Genomic DNA, 22,573 nt, shown 5'->3' with positions numbered 1-22,573 from the left:
CCAGAATTACAGTGACAAGATTCGACCACATGTGAGGTTCAAATCCCAGGTAAATACCTGCAGGTCTGAGCTATCGCTTGTATAGGCTCTACACCAAGCCTACTGGCTTAATTATTGGCTGATAACTTCAGTCAATACCTTGCCGCACAACTAGATCCCTTACTAAAATCGTGGGAGTTACATACTCTCTGGACCTTTTTTATGTTCGGAGTGACGATTCTGAATCGATGATGAGATAAATGGAATATAGCATGTACCGAAAGCTGAAATCGCTTCGAAAGGGGGACAAGAATGGGTATCTGAAAGTGATGAATGATAGAAGAACAACGAAGCGACTGGGCATAAAGCATGTGCGACATGATTGAGAGAAGGAGCATCCGACCTCAAGGAAATATAAGCAAAGCTCCTATGATCGTGTGTCATGGGTAGCCTGGAAAGGGAAATCGACCCCTGAGACCCAACAGCCCGGTGCATGACAATGGATAGTGTTTTTAGAACAACAGGAGCATGAACTAGAATCAATTCCTGGAGGAAGCGACGATCCCTTCAATCTATAAGCGGCGAATCGTCTTGCCAAATGGCGGAGGCATTCCCCTGCGCGTCAAAAACCAATTGAGATCCGATGAAGTTAGAGATTCGATATCACGAGGTGATCAGATCCAAGAGCTGTCCGAGCAATTTGCTTTTAAAACAGCTCTGATCCCCGACGGGCCTTCGAGGCCAGTGCACTCTCTGTCATTGATACATTGTTCGAGAAGTGTCTAAGTGCTCATGCTGGTGAGCAGAGTTCTCCGGATGGCTGACTGTGTTCCAAAATGATAGTGCGAAGATGTCAAGCTTGAGTGCTCTGGCTAGGATGTAGTCAATCGGCGTTGCTCGTAGTCAGACTCGCTATTCCGGGTATCGACTCCGATGCTCGACGACTGCCGGTAACGACACGAACACTACCACGCGAGCCTTTGATTAATTGGCCGCTTTCAACACGATCTTGAATCATCTCATCAAGAATTCGAGACATCTCGTCCATGCTTTTCCGCTTCCCTTCGGGGGTGCCTTCGAAGCGCGGGGAGAAGTTGTTGTCTGGAGTGTAGGTCAAGGCATAGTCACTGTCCCCGAGACTGTGGCGGTGAGATAAAGTTTCTTTCATTCCGGGCCCACAGGCATCAATGGCAATGTGCGCAAGATCCCGATGTCGAGCAGCAGATCGGAGCGCTGTGAGCATTCGATCTTTATCGTCCAATTGTTGACGAAGCTCATTTATTTCCATATCCCTTTCCCGCAACAAAGCCATCGTATCAGTCAACTCAGCATTTGGACTGCTAGACTTCATGCCTATTGATATACGGGAATGACTTGAGCGGCGTGCTTGCAACAACCGCCTCTCCAACGTGGATATGTATCGATTTTTGTCATTGAGGTCAGCTTGAAGGGCTGCAATTTGTTGCTGAGTGCTCGCCTTCCCATCTGCGAATTCGCCGATATTCTCTTCATCATCTTCATGAGGCAAAGAGCTCGCGAGGCGTGCACTGACTGCGGGATCATAACTATTGACCGAAATGAGAGACATCGGGCGGTTTGACGGTTGTCCGTAGGCGCTCAATGTAGACTGACTAACTGAAGACCGCAGAGACCTCGTCCCAGCATCGAAGGCGGACTGTCTGGAAAGCCTACCAAGGGAGGGAAGTCCCCCGTGGTTGTTCACTCCAGTTGACTTCGAACATAATATAAGGCGATTCAGATGTTCTATACGTTCCTTTAACGCTGTCCGAGCCAGTTGCATCTCTAACATTTGTTCTTCGTGACGGGCATGCGCTTCCTTTTCTAGCTGCTGTTCTTCAAATTTGGGTTCTTTCTCAACCTGAGCTTTTGTCTGGCACTCGAGCTGGTTCCGGAGAGCCTGGATTTCCAAACGATAGCGTTCTAGAAGAACCCGACTCCCTGTGTCAGTGCCACCACTGCCCATTGCCTCCTCTGCTCTCTTAGCATGACTGACAATGCTATTCTTGGCTCGAGCTGCAAATTTCAAGGTATTGAGGGTTTCACCAGCATGCGTTCTAGTTGGACTGGCTAGCTGGATCGTGCAGAGAATGCTGACCAGAGAGTTTCCTGACAAAGCCGGCTGCAGCAGTCTCGTGAGCTTGCTATCGCGATAAGGCAGATGCTTGCCTTCCTTGTCAGTTGCACCACTGGCTTTTTCCTTTGATTCAGAAAGCTTGGAGATGATCGTGCCCAAAGTCAGTAAGCTCTTGTTAATGTGGGCACCTTCTGTCCGACGTTCTTTGTCATCAGCAGCACGCTCTGATCCAGCAAGATCGATAAGGCTGAGTGTGGAAACTCTGACCCCCCCAGGCAGTAAACCTGACCGCCTATCCTGGGACACACCTGCGGGTGCTCGTTCCCGACTCTCAACAACGATCTGGACAACCGCATGACTTCGTGAACTTCGAGCATTGAATTGGGTGCTGCCAGTCCTTCTCGCATGGTCTCCCCTTGCGATGACACGGAGAAGTTGTGTCGGGCTCTGGACGATTTCTTCTTTTAATGGAGTCGCATATACACCTCTCTTGCTATCCTCACGTAACTTGATTTCCTCTTGTTGGACAGTGGAGGGCGCACCGGACACTGACGCTGAAAGCAGGTCATTTATCCTCTCGTTGTAGATTTCGAGGTAGCTCACCCGCAACAAAAACTCCCGGTGCGGCGTCTCTCTGATGAAGGAGAATATGTCTGTAATCGCCAGTGGAATCACCCCTGGGGAGGTTGCGGTTCCTTGCATAGAAAAGGTCTTACCCGTTCCGGTCATGCCATAGGCAAACACTGTACCGTGATAGCCTTCCATAACCCTCCTCACGAGACGCTTTGCAGCAGCGTCGTAGACTTTTGCATTGTTTTCATTGGCCGAGAAAACGTTATCTGGAGTAGGGATCAGCACATCATCATTCCGAGCCCGGCGTTTGCAGGATATGTATACCATATAGATAGTCACCACCTTCTTTCCCATTGAAGGAGATGATTGCTCGCCTCCCATCTACCGTCCATTCAGATGTCTTTATTGCTTCTACCCCCCCAACATCAGGTCGTACTCGGACGCTCACGATCACATTTCCCTTTGTCGTATCCCTGCTCTCCTTTGATTTAAGAGTGGACTTGGATATGCCGGCTGCGTCATCACCATCCTCATATGTGGTTGCGCTTGTCGAATAAGATCCTTGTGCAGAAGAGCTTCTGCTTTGGGGAGGGGAAGCATCCATGTCCCGTATCTCACAACTAAGAATCGATTTCAAGTCCCCGTTTTCGTGGATAAGGGATGTTGTCTTAGATGTTCGGTAGCTACTGATTGTGCTAGTGCTCAGCCTGGAGCTTTTCCGTTCTTTGAGACTTCCGGAAGGACGCAGGCCTTGTATTCCTGAGATCGAGGACGCAGTCGAAGGGCGACTTCCAGCCTTAGGTGGCTGAGGGAAGGCTGCGATACTGACCGTTCTTCGCAATGATGTGTCGGGACTACTGGGAACCCGGGTGTTGATAAGGGACTTCGATGGACCAACATATGTTGTTGGACTATGAAGCACGGATCTGCTAGAACTTGACCTAGGACTGGAGGGAGCACGCATACTCGAGGAAGCCTGGGATGAGGAAAGAGTCCTGGGCGTATGTGGTAAAGTTGCTAGGCTCTTTCGTGATCTCGGAGCAGAAATTTGAGGAGCCGGAGAGCTGGCGGTGGGCCTGGGTGGTGGAGGTAATTCAGACATGAGGACGTTTGGCAAGGCCGAGCAACGATCGACATCAATCAAAAAAGGCCCCTAATCGATCGGGTTCAATCTTCGAGCACGGCTTGAGCGACGACGATATGCAACAACTATCACTTGTTTCGTCCATGCACGTTAAAAAGAACCCTGGATACCACACTCGATACGTTTCGGAAGCAGTGCCTGGAGGAGAAGGCCTGATTAGAACAACTGGAGACATAGGAGATTGATGGTGTCTGAAACTGTATAACATGGGGCTGAGACTGGACATGAGACACTGTGCTCGGGGACCGTATGAATGTATATGATCCAAGATTGCACCTAGACAATCTCGAGATATCTTCGAGAACCATAACATCGCCCAACAGAGGCAGGATATAAATGCAACTATGCGGACTTACATGGACCGTCAGCAGGGTGCGGCCGTGGATTTCCCGAGCGGTGCTCAAAAACACCGTTGCGCGCTCCGCGACTCGGCGGAATTGAAAGTTGCCAGGAGCTTAACTGTCACCATGTGGTATTGGTGATTTGGTGATTTGGTGATTGGGATAGATTGAGACAGATCAGATGACTACTTTTGTATGAAGTGGACATGAAATGATCGGTACGTTGCCATCTAATAGTTGATGTAGGGGAAGAGAAGCATGGATGTGCAGATAAGGGGCGGAGCGACGGAGGGACGGGAAATTATAGTGTGGACAGAGAAGAAAGGTTCAAATGTAGATCAGTCAGGATGTTTAATGAGCTCTAAGTGAGACTGAGACCGCGCGCCCGCGCGGCGGGGGAGGGGGACGGGGTAGCAATGTGTAATAATGTATGTATCTACTCATAATTCAGTATGAGTAACTACCTAGTAACTAGTAGAGTGGTACTTGTAATGGCACTACGCAGTAATCATGAGTGCCTTCAAACGTGGGCGTTGGAGCACTGAGAAAGGGTTAAACTCCAGGAGGGCTCCATTGGCAGGGAGTGAGAAGGGCTTTGCTCCTTGAGTCCTTAGGCTCCTCCTTTACTAATTTACTTTACTAGGCTGGGTAAGCTCCTTATCATACCTTGACTGACCAATCTTACCTTAAACCTAGGTCCTTTGCTGTAATAACCAGGGCAAAGTGACAACTCAGTCACCAGAAATAACTTAGTTAACTATGTACATACCATAGATAGGTAGGACACGGTACGTAATGTACTGTACGTACCTTAGTGTGTGCACGGTGCGGAACGGGTACCTGGAGCCAACTTGATTATGGCCTTATGTCAACCAAATCAAGGAGCCTTCTCGTCTTACAATACTATCATTATCCGTGCACCAAAGTCATTTTTCTGCAGATGGCAATTGAGGACGTTGATAGAGACTATGAGACTGGAAGGAGGTTCTGTTCCCATTGGTTGGACAAATAAGCCCCTTGACCTGTTCCATCCCGCTCGACCATTACCTTACTATTCTTGGGCTTGATTTAGCCTTTGAATGTAAAAATTCTAGTTTTACTAAATGCACGTTTACCAGCAGCGCGTGATCAGTATGGAGGGAGTCTCAGTTCTCTCCCCGTCAAGTAGGGGTACCCTTTTGCTCGATTTGTACTGCACACTACAGTACACAACTACAGTATGTATCCGTAGCGACGACTAGCAAAAACATACTGGACAAGATGCATACCCCCCGCATTGATTTTCAATGCCATACGAGGCATAGACTTAGAAATGAAACCGCGCTACCCATGGGATAGCGAGCATCTTAATAAAAGGTACAGAAAAAAAATTGATAGTCAGCAGAGCTTGGTGTGGAACGCTGCTGGACGCTGTTTTATATTTGTTTTTTCCTACTTGGTGACGATATCGCGACTGACAGCGGATCGAGATCCTCGCAATCGCTAGCCCAGACTCAGGTGGTATCATATGGGGGATCTTTGAAATGCCAACTTTGTCAGGTGGGAGGAAGGAAGAGTGTATATCTTTTAGGGAGAAACCACAAGCTCATTGTTATCCTGGTGCTATCTGTTCCCTTCATGCACATCACCGGTAGTTGGAATACCAGATAACAGCGTTAGAATCTGTATCTGCCGCATGGCTGTGTGCCCCTGAAGCTGGGCTTTCTGTGGTAGATAGACCTTGGATAACTTAGCCCACTGGTAGACAAATGACCTTGCGCGTTGCAGCAAATCACTTTCCTAAAGTTTTGTCTGGAATGGCTTCGATTCATCGAGTCTGTTCCGGTACTCGTAAGCTAGTCACTGACCGCAGTGAAATTCAGCTGTCTAGCCGCATTCTTGAATGTTAAATCTTCGATTTCTCCCCCTCGCCTGGTCAGGTCTGCGCCCATCTTCTTAATGCCATCAATCTTGCGAGGAAGGTTTTTCTTGTCGGTTGGTTTAGGCTCAGTAGTCCACCAGCCGTGTTGCAAAACTCTGCAAGCTGTGTTTCGCTTCTTAGGGTCCAGGGTGCACATTGACATCAGCAAATCCGCGCCGACAGGACCAGCTGTCGGAAATTGCCTGAAGAAAAAATCTCGACCCTGAAGAGGGACGACATGGTTGGGATCAGCAGGCAGATAATTTGGTAGTTTGGTTACACCTGGCCAATTGTCCTCATTCGGGGTCCCGAAAGCTTCACAGATCTTCGTGATTTGATCGAGATCGGTATTTCCTGCAACGAACGGAACTCGCAGGAGGAGTTCAGCGAAAACCATGCCCATAGACCAGATATCGACCACCCCCGAGTATTGCCGGGCACCAAAGAGCAGCTCTGGGGGACGATACCAGCGTGTAATGACCTGGTGGGTCATATTCAAGTAGGGATCCGCAAACGACCTAGCTAAACCGAAGTCCGCGAGTTTCACTTCCCCATCTGCCGCGATGAGGAGGTTGTTAGGCTTGATATCCCGATGCAATATGAAATTCTCGTGACAGAACCAGACCCCTCTGGCGAGCATTCCCATCCAAGCCTTGATATCAGCGACGCCGTAGTGAATATTCGTATCCTTAATCAGCATCTCGAGATCGCCCCGTGGTAGATATTCGAGAACGAGATTGAGATTTTGATCCTTTGATGAGAAGACATCGTGAAGCGCTATTATGTTGGGATGTGACAGCTCTTGCAAGTATTTTACTTCTCGAATGGCGTCCATGGAAAGTCCATCTTTGTATTCTGCATTGACCTTTATCTTTTTGATAGCGACGAACGAGGACGGATCTGTTCGAAGGTGGCCGAGGAAAACAACCGCATAGGTACCTTCACCGAGCCTTTTATCTATGAAATGATCACGCTCATCATTAACCGCCAAGAACAGCGACAACAAGGTAGTATTGCAAGCAACGAGGGAGGATGCATGGAACCATTCAAGAGAATAAGGCGTAAAATCATACCTTTAATATACTTGTGTCTTACATCGTCGTTTAACTGCTCGGTAATCTCACGCTCATTGGTAACATGAGAGGAATATTTCATATTTGGCTTGTATGGTGAGCGTTCAGCGTTATTTACCTCTGACTCTTTTGTCGCATCAGTAGTTCTAGCTGCATGCGAAGCAGGGTTCGGGATTAAAGGAGAAACAGCCATTGTTACTACAATGTAGCAACGTCTGGTTGTCTCTAGTAAAGAATTAGTAAGAATACCACCAAAATATAAAGTGTTGTTAAGATTTATTAGTTAGATGACTGGACACAAGTCACTGGAATTTATGTTCTTGGAAACGGAGGATGTAGCATCTCAAGCAGGTTGGTAATAGCAGTTTCGGAGTTATGTTGATCCTGGCTGGAACTGATGCCGCCAAAATTTCTCCTCATTATCCCCGACCCGGAGAAGAGGACCAACTGCCAAACTAAGGTTCCAATAAAACACCTTGATCTCTCAGCTCAGTCATCTGTTCAGATTATTGCCTATTATTACTATTTTCAAGTTCACAACATAATATCTTGACCGGACTGAGTGATCAGCCCGGCTACAATGGCGATGCACAGTCCATATCTTTTCTCCTTGCGAGCAATGCGACCTATTACCATCGGAAAGCAATGCTTCCGGCACCTTCACAAGCAGGTGCCTTCTGTTGCAATACCTTCGCCAACACCATTTGTCCCAGACGTCCAGACTTTCCTTACACTAATCGGCCGTGGCATGAATAAACACACCAGCAAGCTGCCATCTTGGGATAAACTGTTTTCCGTTAGTTCGCCAGAGCTTAAAGAGTTGGGCATTGAACCTGCAAGCCAGCGACGGTATTTACTCCGCAAAAGGGAGAAATTTAGACGAGGGATTTTCGGTCCTGGCGGTGACTTGCAGCACGTTGTCAATGGTACTGCACAATTGCGGGTGGTTGAGGTCCCGAAGAAGCCAAAGGATATCGCGGAAAGCCACAAATCCGCAAGCCTCTCAAATTATGCGGCCAATTCCTCCCCAGGCACGAGGAAGATCGTTGTCAACCTGCCACCAGATGCCAAAGAATATATCCACAACCAATCTCAGCCACCAAAAAAGATCGCATACATGAGAGTTCACCACGGCAGCACTATAAAGGGCCCTTTCCTACAGCCGATCAAGGGTACCAAAGGTAGCGCAGCTTTATTCGAGTTGAAGGAAGGTATGTGGGAGGATCGACTTGGAGTCAAGGTGGATGGTGGTGAAAGACGACGTGCGGAAGTCAGAGCGAAACGGAGGAGCGAAGAGAGGCGGAAAGGCACTATCTAAAAACCTAGAAATTCTTAGATAGGTTCACATTAGCTTGTGGTATACCTGTTTCTTCTGTATTTCTACAAGCTTGCACCAAATTTTGCTGTATGTACTATAGGCATTCATATTTTATTGCTGTTGCACTATTTTATAAATCATGCTTGTATTATCTTGCAATACACAATGGACTGAACATAAAACCCATTGCTTTGGCCCAATAAGTTAAATGCTCTTAGATGTGTTTTTTAACTTGTAAGATGTATTTATTATGTATATATATTAGCTTCTCAGCCGCAGTCCCATAAGTTAACAGCGGGCCCTTTGTTTATTTCTTATTTCATTATGATTAATAATTGATGAAGCTTAGAGGGTGTCTTCTATTAGTTCTGCACAAGTATTAATAAGGTAATAAGAATATACATCTACTATTATCTGCTATCATTTGTTATGAGGCTAAAGAGGAGCAGTAATATTATTTGCTCGAGGGAGCACGCTTTTCGAAATGTATAAATGATTTCCCAGCGGGTTTCGAGAAAAGTGACTGGGCCCAGTAAGTAAAATAGAAGGTATATGTCTGGGTATGAGAATACTTACTGAATAGTCTGTTTCAGGGATACTCTGTACATTGGGCAAGTTGCGGAACTTGAACAATCTTACCAAAGCCGCTGTTATGGCACCAAGTTGTACATAGGCAAATTGTTCACCAATGCACCTGTGCCTCCCAGCGCCAAATGGAAGGTAAGGGCTGTTTGTGCCCTTGCTAACAAGACCATACCCATAGTCAATTTTCTCTTCATCTTCTGCATTAGACGCAAGGTCCTCATCCCAGCGGTGAGGATCCCACTTTAGTGGGTTGACGAAATACTCCTCAGACCTTGCCGTCACACCAGGTGATGAGAGAACATTATGGGACGTAGGAATCACATATGGTGTTCCGTCCACAGGCATCGGGTTCTTCACCGCACGTATGATTGAATGGATAGGCGCATGTATACGCAATGTTTCCTTGATGACCTTAGCGTGAAGATCCAACTTTTGTAGGTCTTCGTATGTTAGAGGCGGCAAATCAGGGCCAAGGACACGGAGTTGTTCAGCAAAGAGCTCGTCCATGATTTCCGGATGTGCGGCAAGGTGTAGGACAATCCAGGAAGCTGTAGAAGCCGACGAATGCTGACCAGCCATGAGAAGAGCTATCATCATGTGCGCGACTTCCTCGTCGGGAACTTGAGTGCCATCTTTATATACGCAAGACATCAGGTTCCATACCATGTCTTCAGAGTCTTTCTCAGTTCCAGCAGTGCGACGAGCCTTAATGATTTCCATGTATGTTTCTGTCATTTTCCTCTGGGCGGCATCGCGTTTCCGATTATGGGGAAGAGGCGCCCAGGGTAGCATGAAATTGATTGGCGCGAATCCCATGTCCAGGTCATGATATAGCTCAGCAAAGGTGGAGTCAAATCTACTTCGAACTTCCTTGCCCTGAAGAGAGCGTGAGGCTGTATAGATAGTGATTTCAGCAACTATTTTGCACACGTCAAAGACACCGCTAGCACCCTGGAAAGCTGGAGAAAGCTGGACAAAATCCTCCACTTCATCGGTTATGAGACGAACATAGGAACGTAGAGCGTCAGAGGTAAGACCGAATTTGACGAACTATTCTCCGTGTTGTCAGCGGCAGGACACTCTTCATCCGGATGTGTCGGATTACCTTCTTCTGCTCCATTAATTTGGCATTTGGGCAGTCATACACAACATTGCTCCCGAACACAGGGGTAGTAAGCGGCGAATAGACTTCCTCGGCACAGACATCTCTTAACTTGCCATTGAGAATGAAGTCATTACCCTTAGTCCCAAGGTAAACAGTTGTCTTTTTGCCAAGAAGAACAAAAGTGAATATATCACCGTACTGATGGTGAATTAGCAAATGAGCTACCCAGAGGACCAAGACCTATGAAAGTACCTTCTCACGGCACTTAAAGAAAAACTTGTACGGATCCATGCCATAGCTGATCGTACTGCCAATAAAGGGCACCCAATGAAACACTACAGGTGGTTCTTTCGGATTCTTGAAAAGCAGTTGGCCCAAGACATTGAGCAGGATAGACACAGCAAGTAGGGCTAGAAGTGTTGTTCCCAGGATGACCAGACTCGAAGACTCCGTGCAATGCTTGCATATAGTATCGAGTAAGACCGCGAGAAAGCCCATGGCTGCGTCGTGCTAGCGGTTGCGAGACAGAACCAGGGGCCAGATAATTGAGCCGTGTGTCAGATAAGTAATCACTGACAATTCGAAATAATAGAAGATTAGGCTCGGAGCTCTTCCTCAGTGGAAGCAGTGAGGGTGATCCCGAGCAATATAAAGGCGAGGACTGAGCGAAGAGAAGCGTGCAGGGTGATTGTGGCTGAGAAAAAAGTAGCCTTGATTTGAGCGCGGATTCTGCCACTGTACGGAGATCTGTTGTGTATTGATTGTGTATTAGCCACTAGGTTAAACTAACTTAGTTACCCTCCCTGGCCACTGAGTGACGACAGCTAAAATCCATCAACTTGTCAAGAAATTAACTTAGTGATTAAAAACCAAAATATAGAAACCATAGCTTAGATTACTAGATATAAGTATAAAGAGCATCTCTATAATTGAGTTCCTTAGGCAAAAGTATGTCAACGTATAGTTGTGGGTTTTCTAGTAATTTTGAGGTCATTTCACTGAATTGTAATTTAGCTGGCCAGTTTAGTAGTCACTGTACTCTGTAACTGCTGCACGTGTAATAATAGTCACTATTGACACCAGCCGTCTTTCCACTACCAGTACGGACTATTGCTTTCAGACTAGAAAGTTATACCGCCTACTATAGAGGGCTTAACACCAGTGGTACGTATTAGGATTTCAGCTGTGTCAACATTGATTATCCGGGATCTATCAACGTCGGTCTCAATAACCATTAAGTTATCAATGAGCACATTCTTATCCCTCACTGTTGTTGACTATCGGGGCAGTGTAACTGATATACAAAACGACATATATAGTAAACTAGTGGTAAAATCCCCACGTACCCAAGAGGCAGAGGTAAGGCAGGCCTTTGGTAGTTGCTGCTTGGCAGACATGAGATTCCAGATCCGACCCCAGGCGAGTCTTTTGTACTGCACCTTGCATAGAAACTAGAACATTTCGAGGGAGGGGAGTTTACACCTTCCTGAGACTACAACCATAGCTTAGTCCCGCCAGCGGATAAACAAGTCAAGCCGTACGGGTAAGCTGCAAACTTATTCATAGAAACCATGTTAAACTATTTGCAAGGTAGTTTGTTGGCAATAGACCCTGAGTAGATCACCTACTCCTGACAGGTCCTGGCTCAAACAGTGATTTATATGTACCAGCGAAAATCCCTACCAAGTCTACCGCGGTGATTCTCTTGCTGCATGAAGAGATAGCAGGTCTCATAAGAGGGGTTTGCCTGCGAGAAATTACCAGTCGGATATCAACTATCAAGGGCTTGACTAATTTGCAGCATTCTGTGACAGCTACAAGCTTTCACAGAAGGAATATGTAAACATTGGACCGCAATCCTGTATGCAGAGAGACTTTGATTTGAGACATGAGGGATCTGAGATAAACACCACAGAATGGTTACCGTTACTCGTGACTGGGCCTTGCTTCATCCGGATATAGGAGTGGATCTCCCTGCTCCCCAAGGTTGATGAAGTCTTTAGGTGCGCTGTTGTTGTCGCAGGTCTCTCCACCCTTGATAACCTTGGCAGGATGATTGTGAATGCGCTTCCCAGTATGGCTATTGTGGAAAACCCGCACGGTAGTGCCGTTGCGCTCCTTGCATTCGTTGAAACTGACATCATTGATATGACTGAGGAGCGTTCTTTCGCGCGCTAGTTTACGCTTGGAAAAGTCCAATTTATCCAAGGCGCAGGTCAGCCCATCCGTACTGTCGGATAAATTAGGGTAAGTTTGCGCGAGCCACGGATGTTCCAAGCATTCATCGACAGTTATGCGCTTGTCAACATCGACCGTGAGCATCTTATCAATCAGATCCAAAGCCGGATCCCCAACAGAATCCCAATATGGTGATGGGTAGTCGAAACGACCCATTTTGATTTGTTGTGCTAGGGTGTAAGGGTTTTCCGGGGTGTAGAGTTCGTCGGAAAATGGCGGAAATCCGCAGAGGCAAATGTAGAGAACCACCCCAAGTGACCAGATATCAACTGCTTTAGTGTACTTACGCCGACGAGACTCCTGCAGTATCTCGGGCGCGACATCTAGAGAATGAGCTTGAATTTTGAAGTGAGAAATGAGGAACTGGGTATCTTACAGCTTGGCGTCCCGCATCTGAAGACAAAAACTATAAATTAGCAAACATGCTTATCAAAACCACATGTTGTATGTACGACATACAGAGTAGTTGTGAAGGAATCTTCACCAATTATCTTGGCCAGTCCAAAGTCTCCAAGCTTTACTGTCAATCTTTGATCTGCAACGAGAATATTTTCTGGTTTGATGTCTCGGTGAACGATACCACGATCGTGCTAATACGGATGGATCAGCAGCTAACCCAGAAATGATACAGTAACGGTCCATCCAACACATACCAAGTACTTCAGACCTTCAAATATCTGGATAAAGATATGGCGAGTCTCCGTTTCCGAGAACCTTTGTTTGCTGACGATCAAGTTGAAAAGTTCACCTTCCGAAGCAAGTTCGAGTACAAGATATACCCCATCACTCTCATCGAATGTATCTTTAAGACATAGAAGGTTCGGATGACTGACGCCCATCAGAAGCCCAATCTCTTGTTGCAAGGCGTCGGTCTGTGATTTTTGAGAGTCACTTGAACGTTTCTCGAACAGTTTGACCGCATAATGTATCCCCGTAGCTCGTTCCACGCAAAGGTATACGCTGGCGAAATGTCCTTTCCCAAGTTGTTGAAGAATTCGATACTGTTGACGAAAGCGATTTGTATCCCTTATCCGAGGATATCTGAAAATAAAGCGTGCTTGGTCCAGAATTGTGATCTCGTCACCATCTTCGAGTTCTCGATGTTGGTTACGTCCAACAATTGCATCGTTGACAAAAGTCCCATTGCTAGACAGATCCTCTAGAACAGCAATTGAATCGCCTTTCTTGTTCTCAGGGAACAACAGAAAATGACGGTTGGATACAGTAGGAATGTTTAGGACAAGATCTGACTCCTTGTTAGTAATCTGTGCATTGGACATGGTATCATTCATATCTTACTGACCACACTCACGATGGCGACCTACAAGATAGCCTCCCGGTGCCTGCAAACTCTCTCGCTTATTCTTTGACTCATGCTCCTTGGGATGTCCCTTTTCTCCTTGCGTGACTCCGGTAGATCGAAGCTCATGGCTCTCACATCCACTCCTTTTGCGCAGAACCAGAGCAGCTGGAACCTTATCGTCGAGGGGAAGGAGATAACCCCAAACCCCTTCCGCAGCTTCGTCTTCAACTTCATCGGCAAATGCTCTGGGTGGATAAACAAATTGAGAGAGGGCCTGTGTATCGTGAGGCGGAGATGGACTCGGCTGAGGAATCCCAGTACTCAAGGGCGTACTACACTGTTGGACGCTTTTTTTGTCATTCACGGTTTCAGCTAGCTCTTTATCGTCGTTTCTAGTGCTCAACTCCTGCTGGACTATAGGCGTAGGTAGGTATAACTGATCGGTTGGCTGTGGTGGTAATTCTTCAGACCGTCGCGCTTTCTTGAGGTGCTTCGAATCATGCTCCTTGTTGGCCTACAGTGAGATTTCATTCAATTAGCCTTGCGTGATGAGGAAGTAGCACGGAATCGGTGGATTGATGTACCCTTCCGCGCTTGAGAGAGCTTCTTTCATTTTGTGGTGTCATTGTTCCGCCTTTTACATCATATCAAATTTCAAACTTGCATGTAATATCCTTGGATCTTATGGTCTGAACAAGACTGATTCGTTCTAAGATTCTGTTTGAGACTAGCTGGAGATACGGCAGGAGGTTCCGCAATTCAAAAAGTTGCGGCTTTCTCAGAACCCTCGGCCTGCTACATCCACCTGTATAAGGGACAGGAAAGCAAGAGCTTAAAATGGATTCCAGAGAATGATTAGGGAAAGAACGATCGAGAGGGAGAAAAGATAAGGAACCTTGAAGATAAGGAAAGAAAATGTGGAAGGAGATGACGGGCCGACTGGCTCAATTTCGGCGAGGAGCGAGAGAGTGATGGAATCCAAGGGACTTTGAAACGCTCACAATGCGGGAGATACTGCTGTGGACCTGCTGCTAGGCAATCAATGCAACTCAAGCTGCAACTAGCGTGTTACTGACTGAAGTCGTTCTCCGCTGCGCCTAAGACCTTCATCCAAGCTTTTATCTTGCGTATATATAGACAAGCTAAGGGCACACTACAGGACGAAGTAAATTAGGATGACGGGCTTATAGTCCTAGTTGCTATTTACTCATTTGAAAACTAACCAGCTGGGAAAAGCAGATGTGATGGTCAACTACCAGAACGCGTTCTGATAACCATTTTATCCGGTATGCGGATATACGTTAGTGCGAGTGACCTTGGTAGTCTCCAATGTGTGTTGCTCTGAGACCGATGATAGTACAGTACACGTACAGAACTTTCGATGTCAGACCAAGGAGAGCTTATGGTAGACTGATTGGACAAGTCTGAAATGCATGAAAATCCAGGACAATACTAGGTACGCACGATCGGTTGCTGAAGATCCACTACAACTTCAAGGTTCCGGTTACAAGTTTGGTTTCAAGAGCTCATCCGTTGTTGTGAGCTAAATATCCGTATGGCCTACATAGTGCCATGGTTTAATGTCGGAAGCATTATAAGCCGTATAACTACGCGGTGATTTATAGCATCCAGAGCTTTCATACCTAGAAGAACAATCCCCCCCAAATTTGAAGCTGACCATTTAGGGGGCGGAAACCCCCAGGGGGTAGTAGGTAAGTCTAACTACGGGCCGAGGTACAATACACCTCCGTAATATTGGATCCACCTAAGGAGTGCAACTGCCAGATACGCACTACCTCCAATATATCATTGAATTCGCAAGCTACCCCGTATTCTCTCGATCTTAGCCTTGCAGCCACTGCTCTGTATAACTACCACGTCGACTTAGAGAACCCATAGTCACGACTGCTCTTAAGTCAATCCTTAAGGAGCGTTTTCATGATGGTCGAGTAGGCCAGCCGCAATCCACTCTCATGCTGCAGATACTGATGAATTCCGTAGGCTTCCCTCAGCTATTCGACGAGCTGCGCTGGGAAAGCTTGCAACCCTAGCAGTGCAAGCTCCAGAACACGATGCGGGCTCGATGATAGAGCGTATCACGCAACCGTTGAAACAGCGTGCTAATCGGCCAGAGACCACACTTGGCAGGCCCCTGCCAGGCCAAGGCCCACCCCGGACTTCCATGGTATGCTTCGCCCCAATATAGTAAGTACGTTGAGGACCATGAAGACTGACATTCCGGTAGGGTACCAGAGAGTTAGACGTGATAATTGCCCTATGTAAAGCCTCGCATTTCACCGCAACTCCTCAAAATGCATCGAAGATCGCGGCGCAGCTGTGTCAATACCTCCCAGAATCACACAGCCAGTCCTTCCGCCCTTCGCCCTTTTTGCATAACGTGAGACCTTCTCCGTGGGAGGCGCTCACTCATAACCTTACCTTGGCTCTTCTATCATTGGGCTCTAAATATGCAGAGCTGCGTACTGTTGTCTTTGGTGCCCTCAGCGCATACTTACAAAGTTGCGCCGAGGCCGTCGATGCCGTGGCGCCCTCTCAGCGCTACGAACCTGAAACAACGAGACACGAGAATGAGCATGAACTAGCCCGTATCTTATCAATCACAATGTCTCTTGTCGGCTTCATGGGAGCATTGGCCCGCTTCGCTTCATTCTGTTCTACCGATGAGAAACTCTATCTTCTCGAAACATTACACTCAATACTCTCGGGCAAATACATGATAGCCGTGGAGACCGCTTCTTCCACGGTGCGCAACCCAAGTATTCCCGATGCTTTTGTGGGTGACTGGAGACGATACACTCACCGCTATACTACCGATGGACGTCCCGTTGGGGCCATGTTGTTACAGGAAGGCTTAGCACATTTTGTCAAATCCTGCGCCGTGTCTCTGAAAGGAACACATGGCCTCTCGGACGAAGACCTTCCGAACGAGTTTCTTGTTGGCCGTCAATCAACCAGGACTCTTGATGACGTCGAATTGGCCCTCGTCGATAAGCTGGCAACAATCATAGCGGAGCAAATGCGCCTTCTGGAAGATGGATCAGACTACTTACAGCTTGGCTCGCCTTGGCAGCAGCGGCTTGCCTTCTCCGTGAAAAAGCTCGCGCTTACTGGCTACCTCAATTGTGTCGTTGTAAGCGAGGATACCACAAATAGCGAAGACTTCCTTTCGTGGCTTGAGGCAACGATTGCAGACCCGAACCAGATGTCGTATCCAGACCTAGCGGCAACTACGCTAAAAAGCATTGCGATTATTTCTCGGCTGTCCCCTAGCAGCGCGTCGTTCAGCAGTCGTTCCCTCTTGAAGTTTATCGTCGATGGAAGCGTCCCCGCTCGTTCGACTAGCCTTGTTGCTGCACAATGTCTTGCCTATGTTCTAAGTATTCTTTCCCAAGATGCAGTCATAACGACCCTCTATTCGCTGGGAAACGCTTTGAGCCATGGCACCAGCTCAGACAAACCCCATCAACTACAGCTTTTAGGTGACGGGACAACTCATGGGAGCACGCTTGCTCTCTTGTCCCGAGGCTTGAGTGATAGTGCTATCTCATCAGCTTGTGATGAAGGAGAAACAGGGCATTATGGTAGAGTGATACAAGCCGTTGTGACGATTGCAAGTAAATGTGATGATGGAAAAATTAGTGCTTTGGCACAGTCAATGCTGCTGCAAAAGATAGGGAAGGTGAATATCGCAGTGGATGCTTATATCATAAAAGAATCTGCTGCATTGTCCTTAAGTACTGGCCCGGCCGAGTTCCAGCTTCTTCTGAAGTTTTATAATCGTGCGTACAAGGACAGTGTCGCAAAAGGCTATCTGAATGTTGCCGATGCCGTGCAGGGCGCAATGGCGTTTATTTCCGTCACGCTTAAGAGAAACTCCGTCTTGTATAAGATTTATCTCATTCACCTGCTCGAGGGTGTGGTCAATAAAGGCGCCGCTACTGATATCGACCATGACCACCAGAAGGAGATCTTACTCGCCCCTGACGATATCGGCCCTTTCTTGAAACCACTGGCATTGCTTGTATCCTCAGGAAATGACTTAACCAAAAATTCGCAATCAGAAATGCGCTACGATCAAGATGTGCTAGCTCTTTTCCGAGATGCCTGGTTCAACATTGCAATTCACGGTATAACGCTCAATTCTGCTGTCGCTCAGCATCATTGCGAGGAACTGCGCCTACTTGCCAGGCACTCGCCTCCTCTCGTCTCCGAAGATCGCATGGACATGCTGGAGAGCGATGTGGAACTGAATACAATGCTCAGGCGTGGAATGAGCCAGCAGCGCATCCTAGACCAAAAAAGGAAGCTGATGGTTGAATTACCTGGCCGAGAGGTCGAGATCAAACGCCTCAGCTACCCGCGAGTGATTTTCCTTAGCGCTACCTTGCTAGTTGAAAGTCTTCGCGCTTCGTCGGGAAACTGCACGACAATCCTCAGTTATTTCAGAGACCCTGTTCTAGCCACTGCTGAAATGGCTAGCTGCATGGGTGCTATCGCTGAGAAGGTTGTTTCTTGCCATCTTTCATTGACGCTTGCTGGGAAATTGGAGCAGTTTTCTGTGCCGTTCCTATCAAGGGAGCTTGCTGGCTTCTTTGTCGCTTGCTGCCATCGTGTGGAACGAGTTCAGAAAATTGCCGTCCTCTGCGCAGACAAGATAATGCGAGAGTGTCCTTCCGCTCTGTGTGAAAGGACATCTCTCTTTGCCTTGCTTGAGCTCTTGACTGTCATGTGGCAGTCTTGTTTTGAAGGCGAACTTGACGAGTACGAATGGAAGCCATCTTTCACCTCTCCTACTGGTCTTGTCCGAGTCAATCTACCCGACAATTATAGCTTCAGAGAGAGGACGCTGGAAGTTCTTCTAGAGCGTGCCCGGACGTGGGTGATCGCAGTTATGAGTATCTCACCTTTAAATGTGAAAGGACTTCTCCAGGTACGAGATGACAATATTCGGTTACGGTCCCGTAACTAACCCTGCCTTGCAGGCGTATCTTTCCGTATCTGATAGCAACTGCGGAAATGGCCAGATCTCTCTGGGTCGGTCATTCGCTTTGGAAATGGGTGCGCTGATCCCAAGTAGTAATCAACGGCTTGGTACGTTCCAATACATCATTTGCCTGCCAGATCATCTCCTGTGGTAGAGATGCACCGCCACGCATGAAACTGATTTCTCTCAGGATCTGTCAAGAGTGGTAGTGTTGGTGACCTACTGAACATAGCCTCCGGTTTTATATCCCAGTTATCCACACGCGAGCGATACAAGTTATCGGAGACATCAAGTGTCGATGGCACCGTGCAGGGATTAGAAGACTGTTCTGGTTAGGCTTCCCCTGTGGCTTCGTATTTTCCTTGCTAACGTACCAACATCAGTCTCTGATGGCTCTGCGCTAGGTTCTTCTAATTTAAACATGGCTAAAACCATGGAAGGCAATCTTTATAAACTCCACACACGTTTGAGGGATGGGAAAAACGTCCCTATCACACAATTCCGGAATGTACTGCGACAGGCTGCTGCCCTTGTGAGTGACCATGCTGAGAACCATGCTTCTCTTGCCCGTTATCTAGTCATATTGCCTTTCGAACAATTTTCGCAAGAGTCAATTGACATCGGGGCGTCTCTTTGGTTGAGTGTGATGCATGAAAATCCCAAGATGTGTGTCAAATTGTTATCTGAAATAATAGGGGCATGGGAAAGGTCCATATACTGCAAAAGGAACCTGTTCGATCCATCCTTCAGGTGAGTATACAGCTATGAGAAGGTAGACACACATATGCTAACGCAGCCTGGGAAAAGCTGTATGGATCCATTTTTTAGCAAAATTGAATTGTTACCCACCGACAGGACCCTTGCAACACGGAACCAGGAAAGAGCCCAGGATAAGCTCATACCACACTTGCGAGTCCTTGAGTTCTTTGAAAGTCATTTCAACGCTACTCGGCTGGCAAACGCTCAAGCCCAGCCTTTGTTTTGCCGTCTTGTCGACGCGACAACGACAGGATTGTTGCACGCTAGTAGTCACCCTCTAGCGCGAGAGCTGCATTTTCGTGTTATCTTGTTTAGTCTTAAGGTTTTGGGTGACTGTGGCTCGCAAGATGCGAATTTCCAATGGAAATTGAAGGATCAGATCTTGTCAGCTGCTTTGACCTGGTTCAAGACCTCGCCAAGGTATTTCATATGCGATCTCTCGGGTCAAGCGCCTTTATTAATCTTTGAAATCCAGATGGTCTTTCGGAGGAAACCGCCTCCAGATTAAGGCTGAAGACAACATCCTCCGCGACGTTATTTCTGCCTTAGGGGGGATTTCTGCTATGTCTCGCCAAACACAAGGGGCCTATAGATCATTGCAACCAAAACAGGATCTTCTCCATGTCTTCATAGAGAATGAAAGATCTCGCCTTAGAGTGTGGCTATACCCACTGGACTCTGATCGGAAGCACACGAGCCCACAGTCATACTCGCCCAAAGGCCTCACCGAGGTTCGCTACTCTAAAACACTCAAAATGGAGTCCAAAGACAAAACATGGCTAACAATCAGCCAGGAAGTCACGACCCTTTTGAGACTCGCTTGGACTGAACATCCAGGCTTGGCGGTCCAGCTTTCAACCCGATTCCCATCGGCCAAGCTCAGGAATGATGTTCGCTGGTTGATGCTTAATTTCCCAGAGAAGGCGATTGACGAGTCTGAAGGTCTTGAGCTGATTTTCGGGACGAATCTTCCTGCTGACGTCACAAGTCAACTGAAGGCAAGTACAACGTTCGGCCCTAGTCTATTCGGTAAAGCTAACGTGAGTAGTATTCACTTTACTGGGCTTCAGTCAATCCAACCGAAGCCTTGACCTACTTCTTGCCCGCTTATGGCAATCATGCCTTCATACTACAGTATGCAATGAGGGCTCTAGAGAGTCATCCCATCGACGTGCGCTTCTATTTTGTCCCACAACTAGTTCAAGCTCTGAGATACGATTCCCTGGGCTATGTCGAACATTACATATTGGAGACTGCTAAGCTGTCTCAATTGTTCGCCCACCAGGTCATCTGGAACATGAAGGCAAATTCCTACAAGGACGAGGATTCGCAGATCGTAAGTTGATAAACATGGAGCCACCACGAGTATGAGAGGACTAACAATTGTTTGCAGCCGGATCCACTTAAGCCAACCTTGGACAGATTTATGGATGCTTTGATTGCAAGCTTCACAAATCAGGAACGTGAATTCTACGAAAGGGAATTTACCTTTTTCAACGAGATCACTGACATTTCAGGCAAGCTCCGACCGTATATCAAGAGAAGCAAGGCTGAGAAGAAAGAGAAGATCGAAGAAGAGCTTCGCAAAATTAAGGTGGAGGTCGGAGTATACCTCCCAAGCAACCCCGAGGGCGTTGTCGTGGGTATCGACCGCAAGTCTGGAAAACCTTTGCAAAGCCATGCCAAAGCACCATACATGGCGACCTTCAGAATTCAGAAGACCAGGATACAAGCACAAGGAGACCACAAAGAATCACGCTCACTTGCACAAGGTTGCAGCGATTTGTCAATCTCGGGGCAGAGTGTGTCAAATGATGAGACTTACGAAGTCTGGCAATCGGCCATCTTCAAGGTTGGCGACGATTGCCGCCAAGACATGTTGGCTCTGCAGATGATTGCTGCTTTCCGAAGCATATTCGCAAGCGTCGGGCTTGACGTGTGGGTGTTCCCTTACCGAGTGACCTCTACAGCTCCTGGGTGTGGAGTTATCGATGTTCTTCCAAATTCAATTTCGCGTGATATGCTGGGTCGTGAAGCTGTTAATGGTCTATACGACTACTTCATCTCTAAGTACGGCGGAGAGGATTCTATACGGTTTCAAGAGGCACGCACAAACTTTGTGAAGAGTATGGCTGCTTATTCCGTCATCTCCTATTTGCTTCAATTCAAAGATCGGCACAATGGAAACATCATGATCGACGATGCAGGCCACATAATACATATTGACTTCGGATTCTGTTTTGATATTGCACCCGGGGGCGTGCGTTTCGAGCGCGCGCCTTTCAAACTGACATCTGAGATGGTTGCTGTGATGAGTGGTAATAATCACTCACATACTTCCCCCAGCGGCGGCTCTGGCAGTAACATCGGCCTGTCTGGAAGTGGCTCTCACAATCCCACTAGTACTCAGCCCTACATGTGGTTCGAATCGCTGGTCGTGAAGGCTTTTCTTGCGTCGAGGCCGTACAGCGCCAAACTTTCTCACATAGTGTCCTTGATGCTCGATAGTGGCCTGCCCTGCTTCAAGCCCGACACGTTGAAAAACTTCCGAGACCGATTTGTACTTGAGAAGAGTGAGAGGGAGGCAGCTGATCACATGCGTGAGCTCGTGCGCAAGTCGTACATGAGCGTGTCGACGAAGGGATACGATCAGTTCCAATTGTTGACCAATGGCATTCCATATTGAATCAAGCGAGTCAGCTTCTCAGTATGTACTGAACATATTTGATCATGGTCTTGTCAGACGAGTTTCTACTCTATTTCTATCGACGGTGTCTCAAGAATTGATCCACTTTGTACAGTACATCGGCGTATGACCAGGGCAAGAATGGGAATTCACGCTCATCTCGAGACTCGATAATCTTCATATAGTTCAATCTTGTGATACACTCTGAATATAGACTCACTCGCAATAGGGACGATAACCGTCAATTCTCTGTATTGATCATTTATAAGGAGGAGTGGCCTAGAAAGAGGGAAGAACCGCAAGATAGAATACTGAACCTGCCAGTCAAAATTGCCCTCGAGGCACAAGCTCAAAAAAGAAGCTTTTCTCCGAATGCATTCATTCGGTTTGCCAGCAACTGCCATTGACCGAAGCCAAGGGGGACAAGAGTGTCAACAATCAATTTAATTGAACGAATAATCCTGGGTAG

At 47.3% G+C, this 22,573-nt stretch overlaps 6 protein-coding genes across 6 annotated transcripts; 2 read left to right on the top strand and 4 right to left on the bottom strand.

Annotated features, from left to right (window-relative positions):
• Positions 1 to 862: 862 nt before the first annotated feature.
• BO86DRAFT_415298 (putative kinesin family protein (KipA)) lies at positions 863 to 3,749 on the bottom strand (the record flags this gene model as incomplete). Its single annotated transcript, XM_025674894.1, has 2 exons — positions 863 to 2,913; positions 2,972 to 3,749. 2 exons carry the CDS (start codon positions 3,747 to 3,749, stop codon positions 863 to 865), a joined length of 2,829 nt encoding a protein of 942 aa, XP_025532425.1.
• A 2,218-nt stretch (positions 3,750 to 5,967) lies between these two features.
• Positions 5,968 to 7,417, bottom strand: kin28 (TFIIH complex serine/threonine-protein kinase subunit KIN28; the record flags this gene model as incomplete). Its single annotated transcript, XM_025669508.1, has 2 exons — positions 7,106 to 7,417; positions 5,968 to 6,989 (listed from the first exon to the last, which is right to left on the bottom strand). The coding sequence occupies exons 1-2, from the start codon at positions 7,296 to 7,298 to the stop codon at positions 5,968 to 5,970; spliced, it is 1,215 nt and encodes a 404-aa protein (XP_025532424.1). The 5' UTR covers positions 7,299 to 7,417.
• Positions 7,418 to 7,538: 121 nt separating this feature from the next.
• On the top strand, positions 7,539 to 8,580 carry BO86DRAFT_352989 (mitochondrial 37S ribosomal protein mS41). The gene has a single exon (XM_025669507.1). It carries the CDS (start codon positions 7,686 to 7,688, stop codon positions 8,421 to 8,423), a length of 738 nt encoding a protein of 245 aa, XP_025532423.1. The 5' UTR covers positions 7,539 to 7,685; the 3' UTR covers positions 8,424 to 8,580.
• A 202-nt stretch (positions 8,581 to 8,782) lies between these two features.
• BO86DRAFT_329546 (cytochrome P450) lies at positions 8,783 to 10,829 on the bottom strand. Its single transcript, XM_025668681.1, has 4 exons — positions 10,366 to 10,829; positions 10,114 to 10,311; positions 9,000 to 10,058; positions 8,783 to 8,946 (listed from the first exon to the last, which is right to left on the bottom strand). Exons 1-4 carry the CDS (start codon positions 10,609 to 10,611, stop codon positions 8,878 to 8,880), a joined length of 1,572 nt encoding a protein of 523 aa, XP_025532422.1. The 5' UTR covers positions 10,612 to 10,829; the 3' UTR covers positions 8,783 to 8,877.
• Positions 10,830 to 11,840: 1,011 nt separating this feature from the next.
• On the bottom strand, positions 11,841 to 14,735 carry BO86DRAFT_452955 (CAMK family serine/threonine-protein kinase). The gene is made up of 6 exons (XM_025676962.1): positions 14,239 to 14,735; positions 13,655 to 14,168; positions 13,005 to 13,597; positions 12,811 to 12,941; positions 12,728 to 12,744; positions 11,841 to 12,674 (listed from the first exon to the last, which is right to left on the bottom strand). Exons 1-6 carry the CDS (start codon positions 14,278 to 14,280, stop codon positions 12,040 to 12,042), a joined length of 1,932 nt encoding a protein of 643 aa, XP_025532421.1. The 5' UTR covers positions 14,281 to 14,735; the 3' UTR covers positions 11,841 to 12,039.
• A 697-nt stretch (positions 14,736 to 15,432) lies between these two features.
• On the top strand, positions 15,433 to 22,104 carry stt4 (1-phosphatidylinositol 4-kinase STT4; the record flags this gene model as incomplete). The annotated part of the gene is made up of 11 exons (XM_025674154.1): positions 15,433 to 15,603; positions 15,656 to 15,839; positions 15,900 to 18,605; positions 18,658 to 18,766; positions 18,850 to 18,990; positions 19,043 to 19,409; positions 19,467 to 19,838; positions 19,894 to 20,149; positions 20,213 to 20,416; positions 20,467 to 20,754; positions 20,812 to 22,104. Exons 1-11 carry the CDS (start codon positions 15,593 to 15,595, stop codon positions 22,102 to 22,104), a joined length of 5,931 nt encoding a protein of 1,976 aa, XP_025532420.1. The 5' UTR covers positions 15,433 to 15,592.
• Positions 22,105 to 22,573: the final 469 nt, after the last annotated feature.

This window comes from Aspergillus japonicus (genome assembly GCF_003184785.1).
Source record: "Aspergillus japonicus CBS 114.51 unplaced genomic scaffold BO86scaffold_3, whole genome shotgun sequence".
NCBI classification, from domain to species: Eukaryota; Fungi; Ascomycota; class Eurotiomycetes; order Eurotiales; family Aspergillaceae; genus Aspergillus; species Aspergillus japonicus.
Note: the sequence above shows the minus strand (reverse complement) of the source record. Positions and strands in the feature narration are given on the sequence as shown.